Source organism: Psittacula echo (assembly GCF_963264785.1).
Source record: "Psittacula echo genome assembly, chromosome: Z".
NCBI lineage: Eukaryota > Metazoa > Chordata > Aves > Psittaciformes > Psittacidae > Psittacula > Psittacula echo.
Genome location: NC_137742.1, coordinates 43,232,972 through 43,256,625, shown reverse-complemented (window position 1 = coordinate 43,256,625; position 23,654 = coordinate 43,232,972). Strand labels below are relative to the sequence as shown.

At 37.7% G+C, this 23,654-nt stretch overlaps 1 protein-coding gene across 2 annotated transcripts in view; it reads left to right on the top strand.

Moving 5' to 3' along the window:
- The window catches only part of LOC308231323 (transducin-like enhancer protein 1), an 84,828-nt gene that overhangs the window by 11,042 nt on the left and 50,132 nt on the right, over positions 1-23,654 (top strand). The window contains exons 5-6 of one of the 2 annotated variants that reach the window (XM_080636561.1): positions 11,949-12,011; positions 12,935-13,009. In XM_080636561.1, the coding sequence (XP_080492687.1) occupies positions 11,949-12,011; positions 12,935-13,009 (138 nt within the window). Of the gene's footprint in view, positions 1-11,948; positions 12,012-12,934; positions 13,040-23,654 lie in introns of both variants that reach the window. The other variant, XM_080636560.1, reaches the window with a different exon arrangement.

Genomic DNA, 23,654 nt, shown 5'->3' with positions numbered 1-23,654 from the left:
TGATTTTTGGTTTGGTTGTTTTTTTTTTTTTCTTTTCCCCTCCCCAAGCAGTATCGATGTTGTTTTTTTCTTATTCAGTCTTTTCTTATTCCTCTTGAAGCTTTTTGATGTTTGTGTAAACAGCCGGTCAAAGCAACTCACTTGTAAGGTGACCAGTCAGTATATTGACAAGAACAGACAGAATAGAAAACTGCATTAGGAGGCAGGCTGTTGGGATTTGCAGTAAATATATTACAGAACACAAGTGAATTGCCGATACTGCTTGTTTAGCAGTTTGCAAGGGCAATGGTAGTATGGATTTTTGAATTAGAAGGGAAGGACTGTTCTTTCTCTGTGCTGAAACATCTAGTTGATGGCTGAGGATAAAATTGATTTAGAGAACAAAGTGCTGCTGCCTCTATTTGTGCCATTTTAAAGGCTTCTATGGATTAGCAAACAAAACCAAAAAGATTTCACTTTTGGAGATGGGGAGCAAGAACTCGTATGCTTGTTCAGCTGCATCTTGATTAGGCGTTAAGTCTGTGAGGAAACCTGTGTTTGTTAGGTCAAGAAAAGGAAAGAACATTTGAAATTAGGTGGGGCTTATGAACTGTGGAAATCTGCCTATTCATGAAATTGGTTGTAGGTCTTCTAAACCCCCTGAATTACTGTGCTCTATGCTTCATGGTATGATGATCTCCAACTTTTTTAAATGTAAAACTTTGAATTAAATCCCGGTGGGGGGAGGGAATAAAAATCCCACAGTTTCTTGGGGAAGATTACTAATAGATCATTCTTTTGCAGTATTGCCACAACAGTTCTCATTCACAACCTTTTTGCTTTGTTAACACCCTCCCCCCAAAAAAAAAACAACCACACAACTGACTCCCCTGTCGCCCTCCCTGCCCCCATCCCCGCAAAAAAATCCCCAAAACCCAGCAAAGCCAAACCACAAAACCAGAACAAACCTGAAGTGTTTACTGCTGTTTTTCATGTGTGAGTTCAGGTGTAAGGTCACTCTGAATTTCTGTTTTTCAAATTGGTTGTCAGGTTTCCAGCCGTTACTTTGCAGACAGCTAGCTGTCTGCGGCCTCAAATGATGGACATAAACTGCCAGTTAAGCAAACACAAAATCTTCAATTAACATGACCAATGGGAAGCTCTTAGGTTTTTTCTTTAAACTGAAATATGAACTGTAGAATTGCAGCACTAGAAAGGACCTACTGTGCCCTGTGTCCCAGCAGGGTTGGCTAAACCAGTGTCATTGCTGATAGGGTGCTTGTCCTATCTGTTAGCAAAGACTTAACAGTAGTGGCGACTTCCAGGCTGTCAAGGTAGTAGGATGCTTTTACGTTCTTGCTGTTGAAGTGTTGCTTCAGTTACAGCTTCAGTCTGCTCTTTACTATTCATTTTCTTCACCCTGGGTGGGGAGAGCAGATCCCTTCCAGAGCCTTCCAGAACCATTCTGTATACTTGTGCAGTCTAATGTTCGTTCTCTGAATGTTGTTGCTCAGCTGATGTACAGTGCCTGAAATAAGTGCCGTACTCCAGGGGAGGAAATGCAGTGCTGAGGAGCATAGAAAGCTTACTTAGCGTATGGCTTACTGTGGCGGCAGTCTTTTTTGCCACAGCATGCTTTTGACTTACGTTCAGCTTGTGATCCGCTGTGACCAAGAGATTCCTTTCTGGCCCATTATTTCCTTTTCCTTTATGTTCCTGTCTAGGCATGCTATGGTCCTTTATTCTCATTTATCCCTACCCTTCTTTTTCCTTTGTAGTCCATTTTCCCATTCACTGCAAAGTGAGTTCTGAAGCTATTCTCTAGCATATTCTGTCTTTCTCAGCTTGAAACTCTCTGCAAATTAAGGGTTAGGACAAATGAAGAGGTCTTTACCATTGTTAGTGGGAAATACTTAAAAATACTGGACCTATCATGCATGCAGATCTTATTAATTTGAGGAAGAGAAGGATGTATTCATACATGGGTTAATTATCGAGCAGTTTTGTACTTGTTCCCACGAAGTAAAATTTTAGCTGGGCTGTTTGTGTTGCTCCTAATAGTGCTACTGGTGTCATTCTTAGTGAAGATGTTAACATCATCTGCCTCTCTTAGCCATAATTTTTGGACATTGCATAATTATGATGTTATTTATCCTGAAAGTACTTCTGAGTTAAGATTTATATCCCTGTTTCACAGAGGTGTTTATGGATAAGAAGCTTTTCAGTGCCCCAAACTTAAGGAACAGTGATTAAGCTGGAGTATCTTTGCTCCTTCGTTTGCTGTTTTCTGTCCATTAGGCACTGTCGTTTCATAATTTCCTATCCACTTGACATTGGTAGGTTTTGCAGGGTGTCCACAGTCTTCTCTAATCTGCTTGCTTTTTTTTTATTTCATCAGGCCTGGTCAATTTGAAGACTCAGTTTTACTTGGAACTCTGACCTATTGCTTTTCTGCTTAAGCTGCAGTGTTGACCTTACATGACTATCAATTTGTATTATGTGCTTGGTAGTAGTTCTTGTATAGTTAAGATGGATGCAAAAATGTGTAGACTTTCTGGCCTTCTCAGTGTCCCTTGATTATATCTTTTCTAACTGAAGGGATTGCACCTCTTTGGTTCTCCTCCAACTATTCCAATCTGTAGAGCAGAAGCTTTACTTCAGCTGTCACTTACTAGTGATGCATAGTTACAAAAATATGTGCGTGTGTGTGTGTTCATACTGCCTCACTTGACCTAGTTTACACTTTCTGCACATTTTCGTGTATGTCAGTTAAGAATCTGGGATTTAGTCTGTTGGCATAATTCTGTCCCTTCCCTTTTTTCTCTCTTCCTTCCTCTTTCATTCTCAGATGTATTAACTCTCATCCATGTCGTTAGTATTGTTCCATAAAGAAAATGTGAGCTCTCCATAATGCCATTTTATCTACCTCCTTAGTAATGGATCTTACAAAGCTGATCTTACCAGTTGGCTTTTGCTTTCCTGAAGTCTTGCTGGCTTTTTCATTCTTTCCTCTTGACCGCATAATAATAATAAACTCTGCAATGATTGTCGGGTTTTATCAAATTAATTACTGTTTGGACAGTTTTGCTCAGTTCTTCTCTCTTAGAATGTAATCTTGATACTATAATTACTATTTTTTTCTGTTCTGTGTGCAACAGAATATATATAAAACCAAATAAAATGAGCAAGAAATTACTGACATGTTCTCAAAGTTTTGCTTGAAAGATTTTCAAACCTTTTTCCCACATAGTGAAAATCTGTTATTTTCACCTTCCTCCCAAAGCCTATGTGGTAGATAACTCTGCTAGTTGCTGACAAAAGAGTTGTCACTCCTCTTAACTTGTTACTCATTAGTGAATCACCTGATGGCACCTGAAGCGTTGATATGAGCACAGCTTTAATGCCTTAAATTGGTTCTCCAATGTGACAGATTTTTGAAACTGAGCTCCGGATGTGGCTCTAGATAAGTATTGTGAAATGGTAAAATCATATATAAGATACAGAAGTGCATATGACTTTATTGGTAAGTTTAATTAGGTAGTTACTGCTAAAGTCCTAGTGAATGTAGTATATTTGAATCCCCTTCCTTTCGTTCCCACAGGTCTTTGTATTAATGTGGGGTTTTTTAGGGTTTTTTTCTGGTTTTTTTTTTGTTTGTTTTTCCAGATCGCATGCTTATTGTTGTCAAATCCAGATTCTACTGCTATTATAGTCTTACTTGAATATTGATAAGGACTGAATCGTGACCAAGAGTTTTGCTATTGACATTCAATGCTTTCGTTTGAGGAACTTTCTAAAAATTAAAGCAGTAACTGTGTGGTTCTAGGCAAATCTTCAGCTGTACAAGAGCTCTCATTTTGCATTGCCATCCCAGTAAAGTAGTTTGGTGCTGCAAGGATGCATGTAGAAATTTGGATGCGGCTTGTGTAAGGGAGAGCAAAATAGGATGTAGCTTTAAAATCATGTCCTGAACTAAATGAAAAGCCAACAGGACTCTTTTCTGATAGGGGTATAGCAATTAACAGATACTGGGGCTTTTTATGCCTCCTTCCTTTTTTTCTTCTCTTTGTCTCCTTCTTATTCTTGTATAATGTAAGTGTTGCTCAGCTGCCTGGAGTAAATAAAGTTCTTAATGTGCTTGAGCGTAATAATGTGGAGTATGGTGGATAATTTTGAAGACCATGCTGCTTCTGGTCACCATGAGAGTGCAGTCTTGCTGGATGAATTCCCCTCTTCCTATAGCTTATTTTTCCTCACAAGCCCTCTGCTCCTAGCTTGGTTCGTGTGGTACTTTGGGCTGCTCTGCTACCTGATGGATGCCTCCTGTGAGCTTACGTAACTTACTGAAATGATGGTCCACTAAGCTGGCCCTTTCCCTCCTCCTATAGTAATGTTTTCTGCCTGACTAGTTAGTTGAGATGTTGAACAAGTTCACATGTCTCCAGCATGTTTTGAGAAAGTGCACCTCTGGAAGCAAAGGTGGCAAGACCGCTTCTGAATTGAAGTCAGTCTCCAACTCCCTCAGTATCTCATGGTATCTAATTAAAAGTGGGAACTGTGTGTGCTGCAAAACAACTAGAAATTAAAGCTGTGTGCTTACTTCAAAGATTTAAATACTTCTGTGTGTACCGAAGGTAAGTTTAGGCATGGAAACTAAGCTGTGGAACTAAAATTTGGGTAAACACACCTTTTGTAGTTGTGAGTGCTTAAGCAAGATGGGCTGAAGTTGGATTAAAGGAGAAATGTGGTGACTGTCCTGTTTAGCCAAGTTTGAGTCTTGACACAGTGGGGATGTGTGAAAGGAGTGCCTTAACATCCTGACAACAGCTTCTTTGTTGCCAGTTGGCTTGGGTTCAGCAGGATTTACAGCTGCAAATGGGATGGGCAGTTTTGTACAGCGGTTCATTGAGAGCTGTGCAGCAGCCTTTCTCTATTATTATAGACAGCTTTGAAATTAGATATCTGAAATATATCCTGTCACTTGACTTTACAGTTGAATGACGTCCAAACATGTAGTAGATGTTTGGCAAGTGTATGTGTTGACTTGTGCATCGTATGTAGCTTATGTTTAAATTAACATGACCTTTCTGTACTTTAAATTGACATCTGAGGATTCACATAAATGTACTTTAGGTACTGAATTAAAAAAATCCCAACTGATTTCACTTTGGAAACTATCTAGTATTCTGTGGCTTTATCATTTTGAGTTTTTATTCTGTTAATATTTCTGTTACTTCCCCGCACTCCCACTTGCAGTATGGAGGTGTTTTGGGTTTTTTCCATAGCTAAAGATTTTTTATGCCAGTGTTTTGGAGTTTTAATATCATCATCTTGTGGGCAGCTGATGTTGCAATTAAAATGTGTAGTACACATGTAGGGCAAGGGAAAAGCTGTATTCATTAATGATACTCTATGGTAAACCTACAGTGTACACCAAAAATACAGAGATTGTTCCTGTCTCAGAAATGAATACTACTCATTGCCGCTTGTCAGATTGAATTAAAGTATCTGTTGAGAATAAACCTTCCCACCCCCTTCTGTTGGTGAGAATATTAGTAATGACAGTGTTTATAATTTAAAATAGAGTTTGAAGGCCAACTTCCACAGTTTGTCACAGGGTGGTTAATATGTTGGTAAAGGGGAGATGAATGTGGCTACTTGCGCGAGTCAATTACTCAGGAGGCCTGTAAATTTGATTGGCTGCTGCAGTTCCAGCAGAATCATTTGATTTGAGAGCAATAGAAAGATAAGATATCCAATTACCCACATGATTTGCAGGGTTAGCCAACGTTGTCATGGAGATGCGAGTTGGAACAAATTAAATTTTAAGCAATAAAATAATCTTAAAGCACGTCTGGGAACAAGAAAATTTGTCAGTGGCACTTACCTGAATTGAATCTTAGCTTGACATGCAGTTGTTTGACATTGATATACTATGGGGGGCCTAAACTTTTAAATGCCATGTTGCCTTTTTTTTTTTTTCCCACTTCAGCCATTGCGAAAACAGACTGTAGCATATTCGTTTTAAGTGAAAGGGCACTAATAATATATGCATATCTCTGTGCTCAACATGGATTCAACTCATGAACAGCAAAGTTCACAGAATTCTAGCCTTAATCATTTGAGGCTCTTGAATATTTAAGTTTTGAGATTTAATTATACCTCCAACATCCCCTTAACCCCCCCCCCCAGTTCTTAGTAACAAATTTTTTGGAAATGCTTGAGTCCTTCTGTAGCAAACTTCTAACGAAGCATGCAGGGTGCTAAGCACAGTGAAATGTTTATTTTTTTGTTATTGCTTTGTGAATATGTGTGCTTTTTGTTGCCTTTGAAGAGCTCAATGATAAAAAGAATAAAGGCTAAATTGTTTGAATGTACTGCTTGTTTCTGTGATTCTGCTGGAAAAGTGAAAATACTAAATAGGTACTAAACTTTACTTCAAGACTACAATATACACATGCAGTTTCTTACTCACGGTGTTTTGAAATAAAGTATTTAACTGATACCTGACTTGCAACTGGGATTAAAAAAATGGTCAAGCGTGTCCCATAAAGAGGGCTTTTATCCACATATCTGTTAGACAGATGGAAAGGAAAATTGGTCTGAGGTCAAGCTATTTGCAGCATTCTTATAGCCTTTGATTTTCTTCTCATCCTCACCAGAGATAATCTCAAATGATCAGTAATGACCAAAAGTGCAACATAGACCTTTACTCCCTCGTGGGTTACTGTGTTACATGCTGTAAATGGCAGGGAGTCTTCTTGTTCTTCCAGGAGTTCGATGTTGGCTTTGTATATGTTGCAAGTGGAGGCAGAATACGGAAGAATTAACCTTCTAGAGGTTTTATGAGTGTGAATTTACAGTATATTCTTGTCTATGAATTAAAGGCTGATTCTCTGACTCTTTTGCTTTAAAAGAATGGATCAGGGCATGCTTTTTTGGTATCATCAGAACTTTCGGTTTTCTTGCCTTACTTTTAATTATATTGTTTTTAAGATGTATTCTTCCCAGTCTAATGACAAATGTGATTGTCAAAATTAGGTTGAAATAATTAAATAAAAATGTAATAAATGAGAATACATATTTCTGTCCCTAATACATGGTGATAGAGTGCTTTCAGATACTGATCTCTGTGATATAGGAAGTGCAGTTTGCAAGAAAGGATAATAAGCTTTTGACATAAAATGAACATTTTTAGCAGAGCATTGTTTTGTAAGGGAAGGTAGGAAGGTCTGGACAGCTCTCAGGAGTCTCTTCACTAATAATATAGCGGTTATCACAACACATTGTTAAAAATGATGTGTTGTGAGATACAGTTTTTGCCTTAGATGACCATGGATGCTGTACTTAAAGTCACTACTGGGACATGCATGGCAGGTACTGATTGGAGCAAACCCCAAATTCTTATTGTTGAAAACCCTGAAGCTGAAAGGTGATTAATTAATTCTTCTCAGAGGAAGGTAACATTCTTCACTCAGAAGTGAGAATGGTGGCTCGCATAGGCTAGGGCTTCCACTGCTAGTGATAAAATACACATGGGTGTTAAGTGTGGTGAGAAATACAGTTAGAGTTTTTTTACTTGTATTATACTTCCTTCTTTTTCATTTCAGTGTAAAAATTGGTAGTTAAATCGTGTTGATTTAAATATGGTATGTTATATGGTGCTTTGGAAAGTACAGGTTGTGAAAATGTGAAATAATCTGGAATAGACTACTGCTTTTTTAACAGGGCGGAAGGAAAAAAAGTAAAATTGTATATCCTAGCTCTGTTATGTGTTGAGTAAAATTACTTATTTAAATGTGTATTTAGTAGTCTGGCTGCTTTGTTCTCTATCATTGTGTTAAGAATTCACTTTAGCAAGAGACAAAAGTACAGACACTTCAGTTTGGTGATGGTTAGGTCAGAACAGTTAAGTCTTTCATCAGGTAGAACAGGCAAAAGAAAAACCGAAGAAAAATCCATTGGCCCATCTTAAGTTTACAAATTGCAGCTGAATTCTGTCATGTTAATTTTTAATGATAGTTCAGAAAGTAGGGTAGTACTTCAGTTAGGGGTCTAGCAAGCTTGCCATTTGCAAATAAATCAAAAGACAATCATTACAACAGCAAGAATCAGTCAATGATGTAGTTTTGTCATTCTTTGATGGGCCCCACTCTCAGGTCCTCTATTAAAAATGAATGCATTCAAGAGGCTCTGCATTAAGAACACAAACAATTAAGGGCACTTCAGATGCTTTGCTAAGAGCTGTCATAGAGCTAGGAGGGCTTTCATGAGAGATGCAGGCTTCCACAGTCTGCTTTGCCAGGAGCCAAAGAACACGGGCAATTAGTCATGTTTGTCTATGCTCAAGTAGCTTTCTGCAGAGTTTTCTTTGTTTACTCTTTCTTCTGACTTGCCCTATGTATCTCAAGATCAGTACTGAGATAATAGCTTTGCTACTTTGGGAGGCCTCTAGTAGTAATTGGTAAGTACCTTTCTTAAGACTTTCAAATGCATGAGCCCCAAATCTGGAATATATAGCTTATTCTAATGCTGCCAATTACTGATGCCTACTCTTGATTAACATAGCTCTTCTATACTCCTTCAGAAAAGGTTTTTGCTTTCAAGAATGAGTGTATATATGTGTATACATATGTATACACACACGTGTGTATATACTTGAAGATAATTTTACCTTGAAAGTTGAACATATATTGCTTTTTGAATAGCTAGATTTATATTTAAAGTAATAAAAGTTCTGTTTTTTCCTCTATTCCAAGAACAACCTCTTGAACTCTTAATAGGCAAGATTAGGTGAATTGTGCATTAAACCTTAATTTTCATAACTCACTAGAGAATGAAAATATTTTTTAACGTGTTTATGAACAAGAATGATTTCTACTAAACATTTGAACCAGGAAACAGGAGATGTATGAAATCTCATAGTGGATAAATAATTTTAACTACTTTATTTAATTGTGTGAGAGAAATACCTCTAGTAGGCAAACTGCTTTTTAAATGCAAGCAGACTTGTTATGTAGTGTAGAACAGTCTTTTCCGTTTCTTTTCAGTGTAAATGTCTCTTAACTGGCACTTGAAACAGCAGCAAGGTATCTTGAAATAAACTTATTTATGGCATGTACATTTACATTTATTGTGGATGGATATTAAAGGTGTTATTAGTGTATGATCATCAGTGATGCCCTCCTTTGGTAAAGACAAACTCTGAAGGGTACATTTTTTTCGTACCTGTACTCAGTACTATCAGTTTACTCATTCTTCTGGCTTGCCCTATATGTCTCAAGATCGTCAGTTAGATAATAGGTGTGTTGCTTTGGGAGGCCTGTAGTAATAACTGGTAAGTACCTTTCTTAAGACTTGCAAATGCATGAATCCTAAATTGGATATATAGCTTACTGTAATGGTATATATGTACACAGTAATTTTTCAAGTAAGATTGACTGGGAAAGGGGGAAAGTTTATTTTTTTTCATTTTCTTTTTTCTTAAAGAAAATAAAAATAATGGAAAGCAAACCAAGACCCCCCCCCCAAAAAAAAAACCCATACAAAACAAAACAGAAAACCACCAACAAAACAAACTCACAAACAAGTAAAATCCCAACAAACTAACTGATGTGTGTTGGGACTGGTAATTATTGCACAATGTTGCATTCTCTTGAGTATATGCCATCCTTTATGCAGTGTTGTCACAGTGAAGCTCAGATATTTGGGACGTGCACAAGAAAATCCAGTAATTTGACAACTTGTGTATTTTATAGACTCTATGGAAACATTTTTTTATTTCCTTGCAGCTACAATAAGGATACTTATCTCAGTTTACAGAATAGGGAGACCTTTGTGTAGGCCGTACAGGCCAAAAAACTTTTCAGCAGAAGCCAATTTGTGTTTTGCAGTCTAATCTTTCCCCTCTTATCACCTGCTATGATTCATCCTGGCTTCTGTCTTGAAAACCAAGGTAATCCTATTGGTCTAGGGCAATTGACTTCTTGGACCCCAAACATTTTAGCTAAACATCAGCCAGATAGATTGCTATGTAACAGACTTCCTTTCCATAGCTAACATACCTTGCGTTCTGGGGAGACGTACTAGGCATGTGAAAAAATGCAGTTCAGTAAATAGGTTCTCAAAATTGGGGTAGAGGAATTTAAGGGTGGAAATAGGGGGCGTGTGTGTATTTGTGTAGTGGTTTTGTGGGGTTTTTTTTGGTGTGGTTTTTGTTTTGTTTTTTTCCCCTCCATTTGTTAACAGACACTGAAAGTACGAACAGAATTGGTAATAGTTAAGTCTGTTAACTGGTAATAGTTAAGCCAGTAACTTCCTTTAATTGCATTTGCTGGTATATACATAGTACCAGTAATAAAGGCCATGCACAGAATGATGGATATTTTGTGGTTGTGGTCCAAACAAAACAGGAACAGGCCACTGTGATACCTTGTGAAATAGGGCTGTTTCTGTTGAGAATAGGGATCTGTTCCCCGTGTCACAGGGGGACAAGGTTTGTTGTAAACCAACTATCACTTCGTTGCCCTTACATAAGCAGAACCATTTTGTCCTAAGGTGAATACATCCCAGAACTACTTTGGAGACTTGTCTCTGCAAAACTTTCAAGTGAATGTGTCAAATGCCAGATTTTGGTTAGATGGAGTACTTCAGGTTATGTCAGAGGCATAGTGTTTTACACGTTTCAGTGCTATTCAGCATTTTCCGCTGTGTCTGTCAGAGGTGGGGAAAGAGTTGTAAAAGCTTGCCAGTTGTATTTAGATCCCAAATCACCTGTTTGCTGAAACATACCAAGTGGAAGGTGTATCCTGATTACTGCTTGACTGATATGTAAGGATCAGCACATCACAGTGTCTTCCTGAAAAACTCAGGATGATGGGAATGCTCAGGGAAAGGTTTTTCTGACAAGTTAGCAATGGTTTCATCTGACTTTGAAAAAGTTTGTCTTTGCTCAGTTTTATGCATGTCATTTCATGGAAGGCCTAGCAAGTCTCAGCAGGGATCTCTTGTGTCTTAAAACAGAAACCCCAGGAAATATCTATATGGGTTAATGATATAACAGAGACTGACAAGAGCTCTTCAGAGTGTTTTGTACATAGGCTGTGTTCACATGTAGATGCTAATTTTGATTTTGTATAGCTGTGCTGCAGAGACTGCAGGAGATGTTTTTAAGGAAAACTGTACGAGTTGTGCAGGTACCTTAAGGGTTAGTTGTAGTGGTTGTTTTGCATAGCAGACCGCTGAAAAGCTGTAAGCACAGGTAAGACTGAGTAATGAGAGAAGATCTCCATTTCCCTCCAGAAATCTTGTGTCCTGATTCCAGAAACCAGTATAAAGCCTTATAGTTTTCCTGTTACTCATGGTTTCACTAATTTGCTATTATTGATTATAATGTTTTCTGATCTGATTCTTTCTTGTCTGCATTATTTTAATTCTCTCTCAATATGGATGTTTTAGAAGTCTGTACTTTGTCTTCATTCTGCTTTGCTTCTGTTTTGGTATTTCTTTTGTACTCATGATGGTGTGTTTCTGTCAGCAAAAATAATTCTAGCTTCTAATAGGCAGATAAAATTGATCGTGAAAGAAACATTTTTCTTCCATGCCTGTCATCTTCATTTTATGCTACTTGATAATTTGAGTAGTAACAAATCTACCTTTTAAAAGGCTTTATCATGGACTTACTGGATTTTAAAAATGCTTTATTTGTTAATGACCAGTATACAAGGACCAGATTTGTGCTCAAATATGTATACAGATTAGGTGCTTTAGACATGGCAGATGTCCTACAGTAGCTTACTAAATCTCTGTCCTCATATGGGCTTATATATTAACTCCTTATATTTGCAGTAGAATGAAGATGTGGATTTTCTGTTACTTCACTGTGTGAACTTAATATAATCTTGTACACTAGTTAATGTTTGTCAAAAAAACTAAACCACAGTTTTAATAAAAATACTTTTCCTCTATAGACAGAAATCGCCAAGAGATTGAATACAATTTGTGCACAAGTCATCCCATTTTTGTCTCAGGAAGTAAGTAAAACTATTCAGCTGTTTAAGTGCAATTACGTTGCTTTTCTGTTTGCAAATTAGCTAGTTTTAAGATGTTAATTTTATCACAATACACAAGTGTAAGGAACATCTGTTATAGCTGCAGTGTGCAAACCCCCTGCTAATTTGGTCTAACAAATCTGAGTTCAAACTAGTGACAATGGCTCAGCCTCATTCATTGCCTGGAGAGAGTGGGAGTCTGTAAAATATTACCAGTGCAACAAGATGCTTTAGTTTCTAATCATGGTGGTTAGTTATTTGATATCCAGTTGTCAAATGTGAAGCTAGTGAAATAAGTATGCTTATCTTGTTGACATAATTTGTATCAAATTTCATTTGTAAAGGTGTGTAGTTAGCTCAGATGCAAAATACTGTTTAAGATTGCAAACCTGCATCTTGTCTGAATGACTGCAATTGTAGTGTATTGTGAGCAGCTGCTGTTACATTTTGAAGCCTATTATTCTGGTTATGGCTTTTCAAACTCTAGAGTTTACGAAGAGTATTTGTAATTCTTGTTTAGCTCAGCCCTTTTTTTCCCTCTTTGAAATTTCAGTAGCTTTTGCTGTGTGACCACAGAATATTTAAGTGTTAAAACTGACACTAGTATGAAGTTGACATTATTGTCCTGTCAACTCAATTAGAAAGTGATCATTCATTTGCCAGAAAATTAATATTGAAGTGGCATGGGGGAAGAGGTGAGCTGGTTACCTTCAGGGCTCTTGTTTAATTTTGAACAGGTGAGAAATGGGGCACTGTTGCATTTTACCTATGCAAGATGTCTTGCAGTAAGTAGTTTGAGTTTCTGCAGACAAACTGGTTACTCAAGTGTTTTTTATCTTGGTTTGATTTGGTGTGGTCAATACCTTAACATGAATTCCTCCCCATGCCCCTTCTTTTTTTAATAGCATCAGCAACAAGTGGCCCAAGCTGTAGAACGTGCCAAACAAGTGACCATGGCTGAGCTGAATGCCATCATCGGGGTACGTGGCCTTCCAGGTCTACCTCCTACAGTGTGTATAACTTGCTTTCATATCTTATTGCTTTGCTGTTTTTAAAATAAGCTTGATATTTTGATACCTCAATGTTGCTGAAGTGTTTGCCTTGCTGCACACAGATTTTAGCAGGAATAAAGTTAACAGCTTACTTTGTTATTCTGTATAGCAGTGCTGAGCATAACAAAACTTTTTCTGCAAGAAATATAATGATTAGGAGAATCGCATGTTTATTTGCAGGTATTGTGTGTCAATTGATCCAGTTACCCTTGCCTCATGGTTTTTGTGACACTTGAGTTCTTGGAGCCTGTACAATTATTCATTCTTCTTTCTTTCCCTTTCTTGTGAATCTTTCATGAATTTTAAATTAGCAAGCTACTGAAAAGAAACTTCACTTGCTTTTGAAGTAGTATTAATTGTCTTGACACAGTGTTCTAATAGCCTTTCACCATGTATGTGCTTCTAAATATGCTACTACTTGCTTGTGACTGGTTGTCAATCACAAGTCATTTGGTTTGTATTAAGGAACTTCAAACCGTACATTCCTTCCACTGTATGAGTTCATTTCCCCTACCACTAAGTCTAGAATATTTCTCATGTTTTCTGCCCTTCCAGACTAAGTGAAAGAAGTGGTCGAAACAAGAACCCGTGCTTTCTGATTTTATTCATATGTTAGCGCCTTGAGGGGATTTAAATTACTCATTTATCAGTTTATGTTAATTGCTTGTGAGAAGATGCCCTGCTGGTCTTTGTAGTTCCCTCAGACACTTTGTAATGGTAATTAGACATGCTGCTGTATGGATTAACAGTGCCATAGTCCAATGACGTATACAGACAATGGAACCAGTTAATCCATCTGTGCTTAAAATTACATCCCAACTGGAGATGGGAAAAAAAAAAAAAAAAAAGAAAAAGGAGAAGTGAGGGAGGATTAAAAGAATGAGCCTCAGCTTGAAAGTGCTCCTTTCATCAGTTTCTCAATTGCATTGGTTTGCCTGTGGTAAGCTATTGGCAGTCAATTAGGTGAAATAAACTGGGAGGGTGACCTTCATTTCCTTTTAATAGCTTTTCCTTCCTGAAATGGGGAGCTTCAGTGGATTTTCATCTTAAATTTTATTCAAGCTGCTTTATTACACTTGACAGATTAGTTTTGCATAAACATAACCCCCGCCCTTTAAATACGTGCTGGTTTTCCCCTTCGTATCAAATTTTGACTGTTACTCAGTTGATTTGCTAATCACATCTTAGAAACCCACACAATTGCATCTGTATTTGTCACAATCTCCTCTATGCTTTGTTTGTGTAATGAGTTACTGTATAAATACCTGATTTGATCTTTGAAATACAACACATGTACATTTGTGGCATTTGATTAGCAAAGATTAGAGAAATGTACTTTCTTGCCTTTTTTTTTTTTTTATTAATTCTTTAGGATGAAAAATTGAATGAAAAACCTTTTTAATGAACTGGTTTTAAAGAATATTTTATGAAGTAAAAGGAAATACATATTAAAATATATCTAAAACATTCATGCTGGACATAGCGCAAGTTAGCCTAACCAAATTTTATCATCTCAGGCATGTCACGTACCCCTTTTTATAGTCTGCACGATACAGTCTTCTAAAAGCAATAGAATCTACAAGTACCACATGCAATTAAGAACTTTATTTGGGGGGGGGTAGAGGAGGGGAAGCGGGCAGGTCTTCAGGAGCAGGCTTCTATGCCTCCACCTTTTCTGTTTTTCAGACACCTAAGATTCATCAGAAGAGATATTTTCCTACTTTTCTGTGTCTTCTGAAAGACTTCTGAATGATGCTGTACAAATCCCAAACTACAAATGAGGAATTTAATACTTTGTGCACAAAATTTGACTGTGTATATGCATGCATGCTAAAAAAAGATGCATGCTAACATTAGGTGTATGTCCCAGTGATCTTTTACAGTTTACATGATCAATAATTATCTTGTGCTGCACAGTAAGTTTCATGCTCTTACATATGCTTGATTTTGTTTGAAAGGGACGGTATGCGTCCTAGAAAACTTGAATAGCGTAAAATTGGGTTGACAATTCAGTGGACCTTTGCTGCCTTGTACTGAGCATACAGTGTGTCAAGCCCTGTCCCAGAGGGGAGGACACATCAGAAGCCTGTCTGTTCCTACAAGCGGCAGCTGCACTGAGAATGAGCACAGCCCAGTTTGGTAGCAGCTGTCAGTATTGTTCAGGGATCCGACTTAGTGTAAAGAACAATGGAAGGGCCATGCTGGTAAAGTGCAAAGTCTTTCAGATAAGAAAAGAAATAGTAATTTAACGGTTTAGACATCTATTATGGCCATGAAAGATCATGAAACTTCTTTTCAGAATGTAAATAGGCTGGGCCAACAGTAGGAGATGCAATCAGGCAGCTTCTGACAGTATACGACTGAGAATGCTTGTAAGTTTTGAGATGGGAGGAAAGTTTAATTTTCATAGCTGATACTCTTGTATTTTCTCTTGACTGGATAAAATCTGCATTTTTGTCAGGGTTTGACTTTTATCCCTTCCTTCCTTTCTCTCTTTGTGGGCCATTGGGTTCAAAAGATTCACAGCTGGCTTGCCTGAGTTACAGCAATTCCTGTTGCTGCTGGAAGGGAACAAAGCTTTTAATTAGTGGGAAAAACTTTCTGAAATACAAAATGATTTTTTTATTATATTTATTTCATACTTTAAGTATCAAGACAATATATATAAATATATAACAATGTGTTTATTAAATTTTATTATTTATAGTTGAAAAGGTGGAAACCTATTAGATGGCAGACTGTGAAGACAGGAACTTTGTAGTCTCATGGGACTGAGATTTTTCAGAGAGTTTACCTACAAAGTCAAAAGCTAAGCACTTACAAAAGAGAATGAATTGACACATTAAAAAAAAAAAAAGTAATACAGTTGGACTCGATGAGCTTGTAAGCAGTGCTAATCCTCTGTGTTGATTAAAAGTTCTTACTTCAGGAAAGAACTGTGAATGATACTTGGTTATTAACAGTCATAGCCTTACACTTTTCCTGCATATTTTTGGAGGCTTTAACTTCGAACCATGGGCTTATCAGTGTGGCTAAACAGCCTCCTTGGTTTTTTTTTTTTTTTTTTTATGGCACTGTTTTTATGCTGAAGGTGAATGAGTAGCAATTTCTCTAGATTAAAAAACAAACCAGAAAGCTTTAAGAGGTAAGTGCACTTCTTGACTCCCTGGTACTGCTACAGCTGCAGGCAGTATCCACATGTGGGGTTAAGGGAGAATCCAAATTATGATACAAAAAATATTAGGTAAATTGTTATGATTTAACTTGAAGTTTGGTGGTTTTTTTTTTTGGTGGTGGTTTTAGTTTGTTTATTTGGGGTGTTTTTTTTTCAGATTATCTGGTTGGAAAATCAAAGGTGCTCAAAGTTCATGGTAGGAAGTATAAGGGACAGCTAAATTGGTCTATCTAGATGTAAACAATCCAAAATTTGTTAGATATGCTTTCAAATTAATAAACTAGGTAGGTTTATGAGTAGAATGTGTAAATATTTGAATGGGAAATGCAAGCAGCCAACTGGATCTTTTTTAGTATTGCATTTTAGATGCATGATTTCAGTGTACCACTGGGTAGCCAGGTATCTTATTTTGCCTTTTGAGGCATGTTGCTAATGGTTCTGTGAAATATGTATCTTTTGGATTGACAGTACTCTTGAGACAGATTGAGTTGTAGGCCTTGGAGAGGCCTCTCCGCGGTTGCATGAGGTGATTGGTTAAAGGATTAGCAAGATGTGGGATTATTTTTTCTCTCTCGGCTGTGGTTGCCAGCTATCTCTGGGATTGTAGTGTGTGAAGTTTAAGAGGATGACGTTAACCTCTTGAGGGTTTGTTCTTACAAGTGTAGTTAATCCTTAGAAAGCCTATAAATAACTAGGCTGTATGTTTCGTTATAAAATAGAAATACAGACTAGAGCAGAAACGAATGCAGAACTTAGTGCAAGGGAAGAGCTAAGCAGCTGTAACATTACTTTAGATCTCCTCAGCCATGATCTGCATTATGCGCTGAGAGAGGGGAAATTGTCTAGTTCTTTTAAATTAAATAAAATGAGGTCTAGTGAGCCCAAGACTGCCTTCCCTTTTAACGTTAACTAGCTAACCCCAAGTCTGAATTACTTAGCTCTGACAATAGGAACTCTGTGTAGCAACATCCTGGGTTATTCTTTGTAATTCACCTTTTTTAAAATACATAGAAACCTTAATTGCATACTCGGGTTCTTCACAGTAGATGATTTGGGATAAAAAAGCTTCAGAGTTGTAAACTAAGTTTCAAATGGATAGCAAAGGAAGAAGGTATTTGTCAGCATGATAATTGGTATTGTCAGAATACTAGTTCCTGAACAATGGTCAGATTTTTGTTGTTTGTGTCACTAAGTTTTGAGGAAAACCAAGAAAATGTTATTGATGTTTTGATAGTTTGTCCTATTCAAAACAGGAAACCTGAAAGAAGGCGTGTAAAATGTGAATGAATAGATAGTGTTAACCAGAATTGTTTTCCAGTTGACATCCTCCCATCCCCTTTGTACACACTGTGTGCTGGTGGGAAAACAGAGAACCCCGCAGAAACAATACAGAAGGCGGTGTCTAAAGGAGACATTTCCTGGAAAACAAAATGACTCTTCAGTCATTCTGGAGAGGGGAAAATGGCATCCAAAAGTCAAATGTAATTGAGTAGCAGCCCGGAGCTCTCTTATCTTGCAAAGTTTCATGTGTGGGTGGATTGAAAAAGCTGCATCTTGGATGTTGTTGAAAAACAAAAGATAGTTAGATCTAGATGGAGAACCACCTAATATCTAAGGTACAAGTCAAAGGTGAGACCAAATATATGGCTATGAATTTGTGAAGCTAAACAGCTTTCGAAGTGAAAGGGAGGTGGTTGGGGAGAAACGTGGTCACATGGAGCTCAAACCTGAAGATACAGAGCTGCAAGTGTGAATACAGAGAGAAGGTAGATTCTGATGAAATAACTGTGTGAGGTACCAATAGTGAGTTGGTGCTACTTGCTAGATTATTGTCCACTGAGCAGATGGAGGAATAGGGAATGTACATGTTGAAGGGTGTAGAGCTTGTAAATTGGTCTGCTTTGCAGCAGGAGAGGGGTGCAGGGGATACGGCTAAGATTAGAAAAACCTGCATATGTGTAAACAGGAGACCAGAGAAGTCCATTGGAAATGTGGTTTCAGGGGAGGGCTAGGTAGATAGAAACAGAGGAGATTGATATGCTATCAGGGATTAATTCCTTATTTTTGTGAACTTGGTTCCAGATGGTTCTGTTAAACAGGTTTGGAAGGAATAATTTCAGTGGAATGGAAAGGACTAAATGATTCAAAGTGCTTCAATAGTACAGTTCAAGGCAAGGATTTACAGGAAGTGTGTTCACTGAGCTTTAGTAAAGAAAACATGGAAGGGCTGTGAGAAAGACAAAACAGGGGTTAGGGATAGGTTTACTTTTGAAAGTTGTTGAGGCAGAGGGGTGTTGATACATATATATGAAGTCACTGGCACAGAAGGGTAGATTATTTAATCCCAGAGGAAAGGATACTTCCTCTAGAGAGTGATTAAAAGCACCTCTCTTGATTAGAGCATATGCATGCAGAAGAGCTTTCCATGTTTGAAGATTATATTCTTGTGAATATAATCCACGTTTCCCTTAAGTTATCAAGGAAGTAAAAGGAGGCAATCTGAAAAGATAAGCCTCTTACAAATACCTCCTTTGCATTCATACTTGAAGCTAGACAAGTGGGGGAATTGGAGTAAGTAAAGAGTCAGTAGGCTCAGATAAAAACGTGATGTGACCTTCGGCGCTTCTCTTGAAAGAAGTCTGAGGTAGGTAGATGTGGAGAAGGAAGGAAGTTTGATGGGAAGAATGAATTGATTGGCCCAGACAAAAGAAACTCAGCTGGCACTGCACATAAGGTGAAATCAGATGCAGAGAAGTTAGTTGAGTTAGAATGAAGCAAAGCATTCATCATCGTGGAGTTGTCCTGCAACATGAGTGGGAAGAGAAAAAGGTGTTGGACGTTTACATGTTGAACGATGTACGACTAAGCTGGACAGCTCTGTGTTAGGAGAGGGGCAAAGAATGAAGCATATTGATTAGAAAGGAGCTAAGGTCTTGTTCAAACACTGATACACTGAGGTGAGCTGTCAGTGTGCGGATGGAAGTGGTATGTACTGCACAGGCAAAATACACCTGTGAGTGGGTGACTGTAATAAAAATGGAGTAGGAAATGCAGAGTGATAGTAGCAGAGGATATGGACAAAGATACAGGGGACACAAGTAACATAAATATTGAACATTGGGCATGTGAAAGAAAACAGTTTTTCATGAGGAGGAACAAGGCAGACTTCAGAGAGGGGTCTGTGTTGAAAGTGTGGAAGAGAAGAGAGAGAAGCTTGTTTTCCTTGTTTCAGGTGCAAAGTGAGGCTGGCATAGGCATTTATGGTAACTTTAGCAAATACTAGAGGCAATGCAAAGACAGTTTGTACAGAAGTTTGCTGTAACTTTTCAATAAAGAGTTTATGGTAACTGCATTATTTTTAATTAGAGTATTTGCTGAGGTACCAAGGGTGCTGTCGTGTATAACACTGAATTTCTGAGAACGTCCAGTACTGCTTTTAAATGTACTGAGTAACTGTCACTTTTTAAATTTAATACTTACAAGCAGTAGTACTGAGGTAGTAAACCCAAGGATTAGCAAAAGTGGATTGCGAAAATGCATGTTCAGAAGTGATGATCATTTAGTAAGCAGAAGTTGTTACAGGATGTATATGAAATTTCTGGTATTTGGTCTGTGGCTTGGGACAGTAACTAACAATCAGTGTAATGGTTTTCTCATTACTGTCAAACTTTTAATTCTTTGATATCTGTGAAATGTTTTTGTAGCTCTTAGTAGCTGGGACAAAAGGGTGATGAGCACAATTTAAATTCCTGGATTTTAATTTTCAAAAAAGCCTTTCTGCTTTAGCATTACTGTCTTCATGTTCGGCAAGATCTAAATTTCTAGAGACTGTAAGAGCCTGGAAATAAAATAAATACTTTTCAAGATAATCATAGGTCAGTAATAAACCCCCCTAAAGTAATATTTAAGTAATTTCCAAATTCGTATGTGCTTGAACTAGTTGGTTTTGGCTGCTGTGGCAGCAGGAGCATGCTTTTGAGGTGTTGTTGAATGCTAGTGGCATGCTAACTGTAGTTAAAAAAGGCAAACACATAGATTTGAGGTTAGAAGGTGAGTTTTTATGGTTGCCCCAGAAAAAAACATGCTCTGGCGTTTTCTGCAGATCAGAAGCAATGTATGCTGACAGCTTCATTCTAGAGGCTTATGGCTTACATCTTAGTCTTCAGAGAAAGCAATATTTACTTGTCTGAAATTAAAGAAAAGCTTTGTTCTTGAACTGACTTACAGTGACAGTGGTCAAATGAATGTAACTGTTTTCAGAAAACCAGCCTTTGTCTTGTCTGGACCAAGAGAATTTAAGCTCCTCTTCTGTGGTTTTTAGAATGTGGTTTTGAATTTGTTACTTTCCTTTAGAGTCTGGGAAGTCCTTTAGTGAAGACATGTTTTCCTGAGCAAGGACCATTTTTTCCATTTGTACTCAGACTCTACCCCTCCACTCCCTTCTGCCCTGTGGCATCTGTCCTTCATAAAGGTTCCTCCATTGTTGCCATCTTTTTCCTCCAGTACAACTTCAGCTTTGCTGTTTGTCCCTTATTTTTTCAGAATTTAGCCGAGGGTGGCGATGGACCATGCCCAAAAAAAACCCCCCAGGAAACCCACCTCCAGCCCTACCCCCTCCCCCCAAAAAAACGCCCATAAAAACTACCCCAAAACTAACATTACTTAAGGGAAAAAAAAAAAGAGCAAACCCAAACATCATTAATACAAGGGTCTTTAGAACTTCTGATTTAGTTTTATTTCCTTTTTCTGTTATAAACTGTTTGAGACAGGAACTGTTCTTAAGCCAGCTGTGAAATACGCATTTTTAGAAGAATGGCTGTCAATAAAAAAGCTGTTTATACAAACATAGAGAACAACTTATGTATTTTCATCTTAGTATAAGCAATAAATATATGTGTAATATATACTGAATATTATACGTGGGTATCATATATGTAGTGTATAGCAATATATTAATACTACAATGTATTAAGATATAAAATATGCAATTGTGTACATATATATAAAATGTTATATGTGTGTATATACTCGTTAGATTATGCTAGTGAAAGGGCTTTAGTTTGTGGACTGTTTGTTGTGTTGCTTACATAGCTGCTGCTACAAGCAGTAGTCATGCTTCAGTGTGCCTGCACTTGGTACAAGCTGCTCAGATTTAGGTTAACTTACAGTGCCTAAAAGCATGGAGGAGGGAAGAAAATCTTTTCTTTTGGCAAAAGATCTTACGTGGATGCGGCTACACCGGTAGAGTGCTAATGCACTTTGGGGAGAAGATGTCACTGAACTGGAAGAATTCCATCTGCTGGCTATATCTGGCATCCTCACTGCAGGGCTCTGCACAGCATGCAACGATCTGCAGTCTCCACAGCGTACCTAAGCTGCTAGTTTAGATCTACTGTTGTGAAAGTACTAGTCATGCTGGCAGTACTATGTAATTATTCCCTCTATGTCAATGGGATGTTAAAAATCTTGCCATTTAACAATTATCACTAAACTTTTGTTAAATAGTTAATTGCTGATCACTTTAGGGGAAAAAACAGCGGATGTGCTTATTCGCTGGGTGGAGTGACAAATCATTTGGGTGGGATCATCCACATCTGTCATTACAGTTTACAAGAGTGATCTCTATGAAGACTCCTGAAGTGTATTTATCTCTTTATCTTTCTAATTCTGGTGCTTGGGCTTGCCCTCCAAAATGCCAGAAGGAAAGGTGAGAGAAACCTAGCTGTTTAAAGTGAAACAGAAAGGCACAGCAAAGATCAGAGTTGCTGCTAAGCATAGTGCTAAGGAAGAGAGAGTGCTGTCTGAAGTCTGTGTCTGGTGTAAGATGGTGATGTGAGAACTAATCAATGATTAATAGGCAGCTCTTGGAAATTATTTTTGTTTGCTATTTGTGTTATTTTGGGGAGCACAGCAGACCTGTTTCTCAATTCTATAGGTGTAAAGCTAGCTACAGTGTTAAAACTTTAAGATGAGATCTTGTGATTCAGCAAAAGTGTATTGTGTCTACTAGTAGGTAGGCTGGTACTGGCTGTGTAATTCAAACTGGTAACAACTCAAGCCTTCCTCATGTGGAAAAAAAGAAGCATCTAAATATCCTCATGAAATACAGAATATATTCTAAAATACAACCTGAAGAATATATTTAGCATTTATGTCTTATATAATGATTTAAAGGAGCTATTAAAAAATTTCCTGTTGTAGTAATGCAGAATGAAATTTAGAGTTCTGCTAGGTAGATGAAGGCTTTGGTGTAACTGCTTTGACGCTTGTTGGCTCTGTGGACTCTTTGGAGGTGAACCATGCACACCAGTGGTTCGTTAGCCCCATATTAGAATCTGTATTTTCTTCCTGTGTTGTAATTTTTCTGTGGAATCAGATTTTCCCTTGAGCTACATCACCAACAAATAAATACACACTTTTGTTTCAGCGAATTGGTGTGGCAGCTTCATGACTGCAGCTAGTTTTTATTTTCTTTCTTTAAATAAAGAACTATTAGCCTCACAGAGGAAATATATAAGGAATTAAGCTTGTGTTTATGCTAGCATTCCTTACTTTAATGAGACTAAATAATACGGTTTACTCTCTAATGTCAGGAGAAAAAAGGACTGACTCTAGAGCTGGCAAGGTTTAGTATGGTCTGCCAAACCTGTGTAGCATGAATTTGTAGAAGATATTAAATTTATAGTAAAATACGCGTTCATCAGTGTAAAAGTGTAATGAGAGCACCGAAGCATAAAGTGGTGTTTTTAATCTTCATAAGCCAGTTGAAATCAACATTGCTTTTCCTATTTTGAGTTTTCTGAAGAACAAAGAGACAAGACTTGATTCCTAAAGGAGGGTCCTGTAGCAGAGGACTGAAAGGGAATTCTGAAAAGAAGGAAATAACACAGGGAGGAAGGAATTAAGTGACCAAGAAAAACAGGAGTTAGGAAAACAGAAAAGACTAATTGAGAACTGCAAACTTCATGTCGTTTTGCAGTAGCTTCATGGAGTGCTTTGGACATGCTGAGGGTCTTGCATCTGATTATTTTTTTTAGTAGATAAGGTGGCAAAAGGGCTTAGTTTGTTAGTGTTCTTACAGTCACTGTATCAGCAGAGCAGTGAAATACAATTTCACAGCCTCATTTCAGTTGCCTTAGAGATTATGTCAATTTGTGACAAAAGGACTGCTTGGGGAGTGTGTGTTTGTGGGGAAGCTGCCTTTATCCCACTATTGCATTGGTCTTCGGGTTTGTGACGCTATTTATGCAACCCCTTAACTGCTTCGAAAAAGTTGATGTGCAGTTGAGACTTACTAGTATGGTTTGAGTTGTTTGAATAAGTGGAAGCAGGAGCTGTGGAAAACTTCAAAGAAGAGCCTTCTGTTCAAAAATATATAGGTTGAAGCAGATCACCACA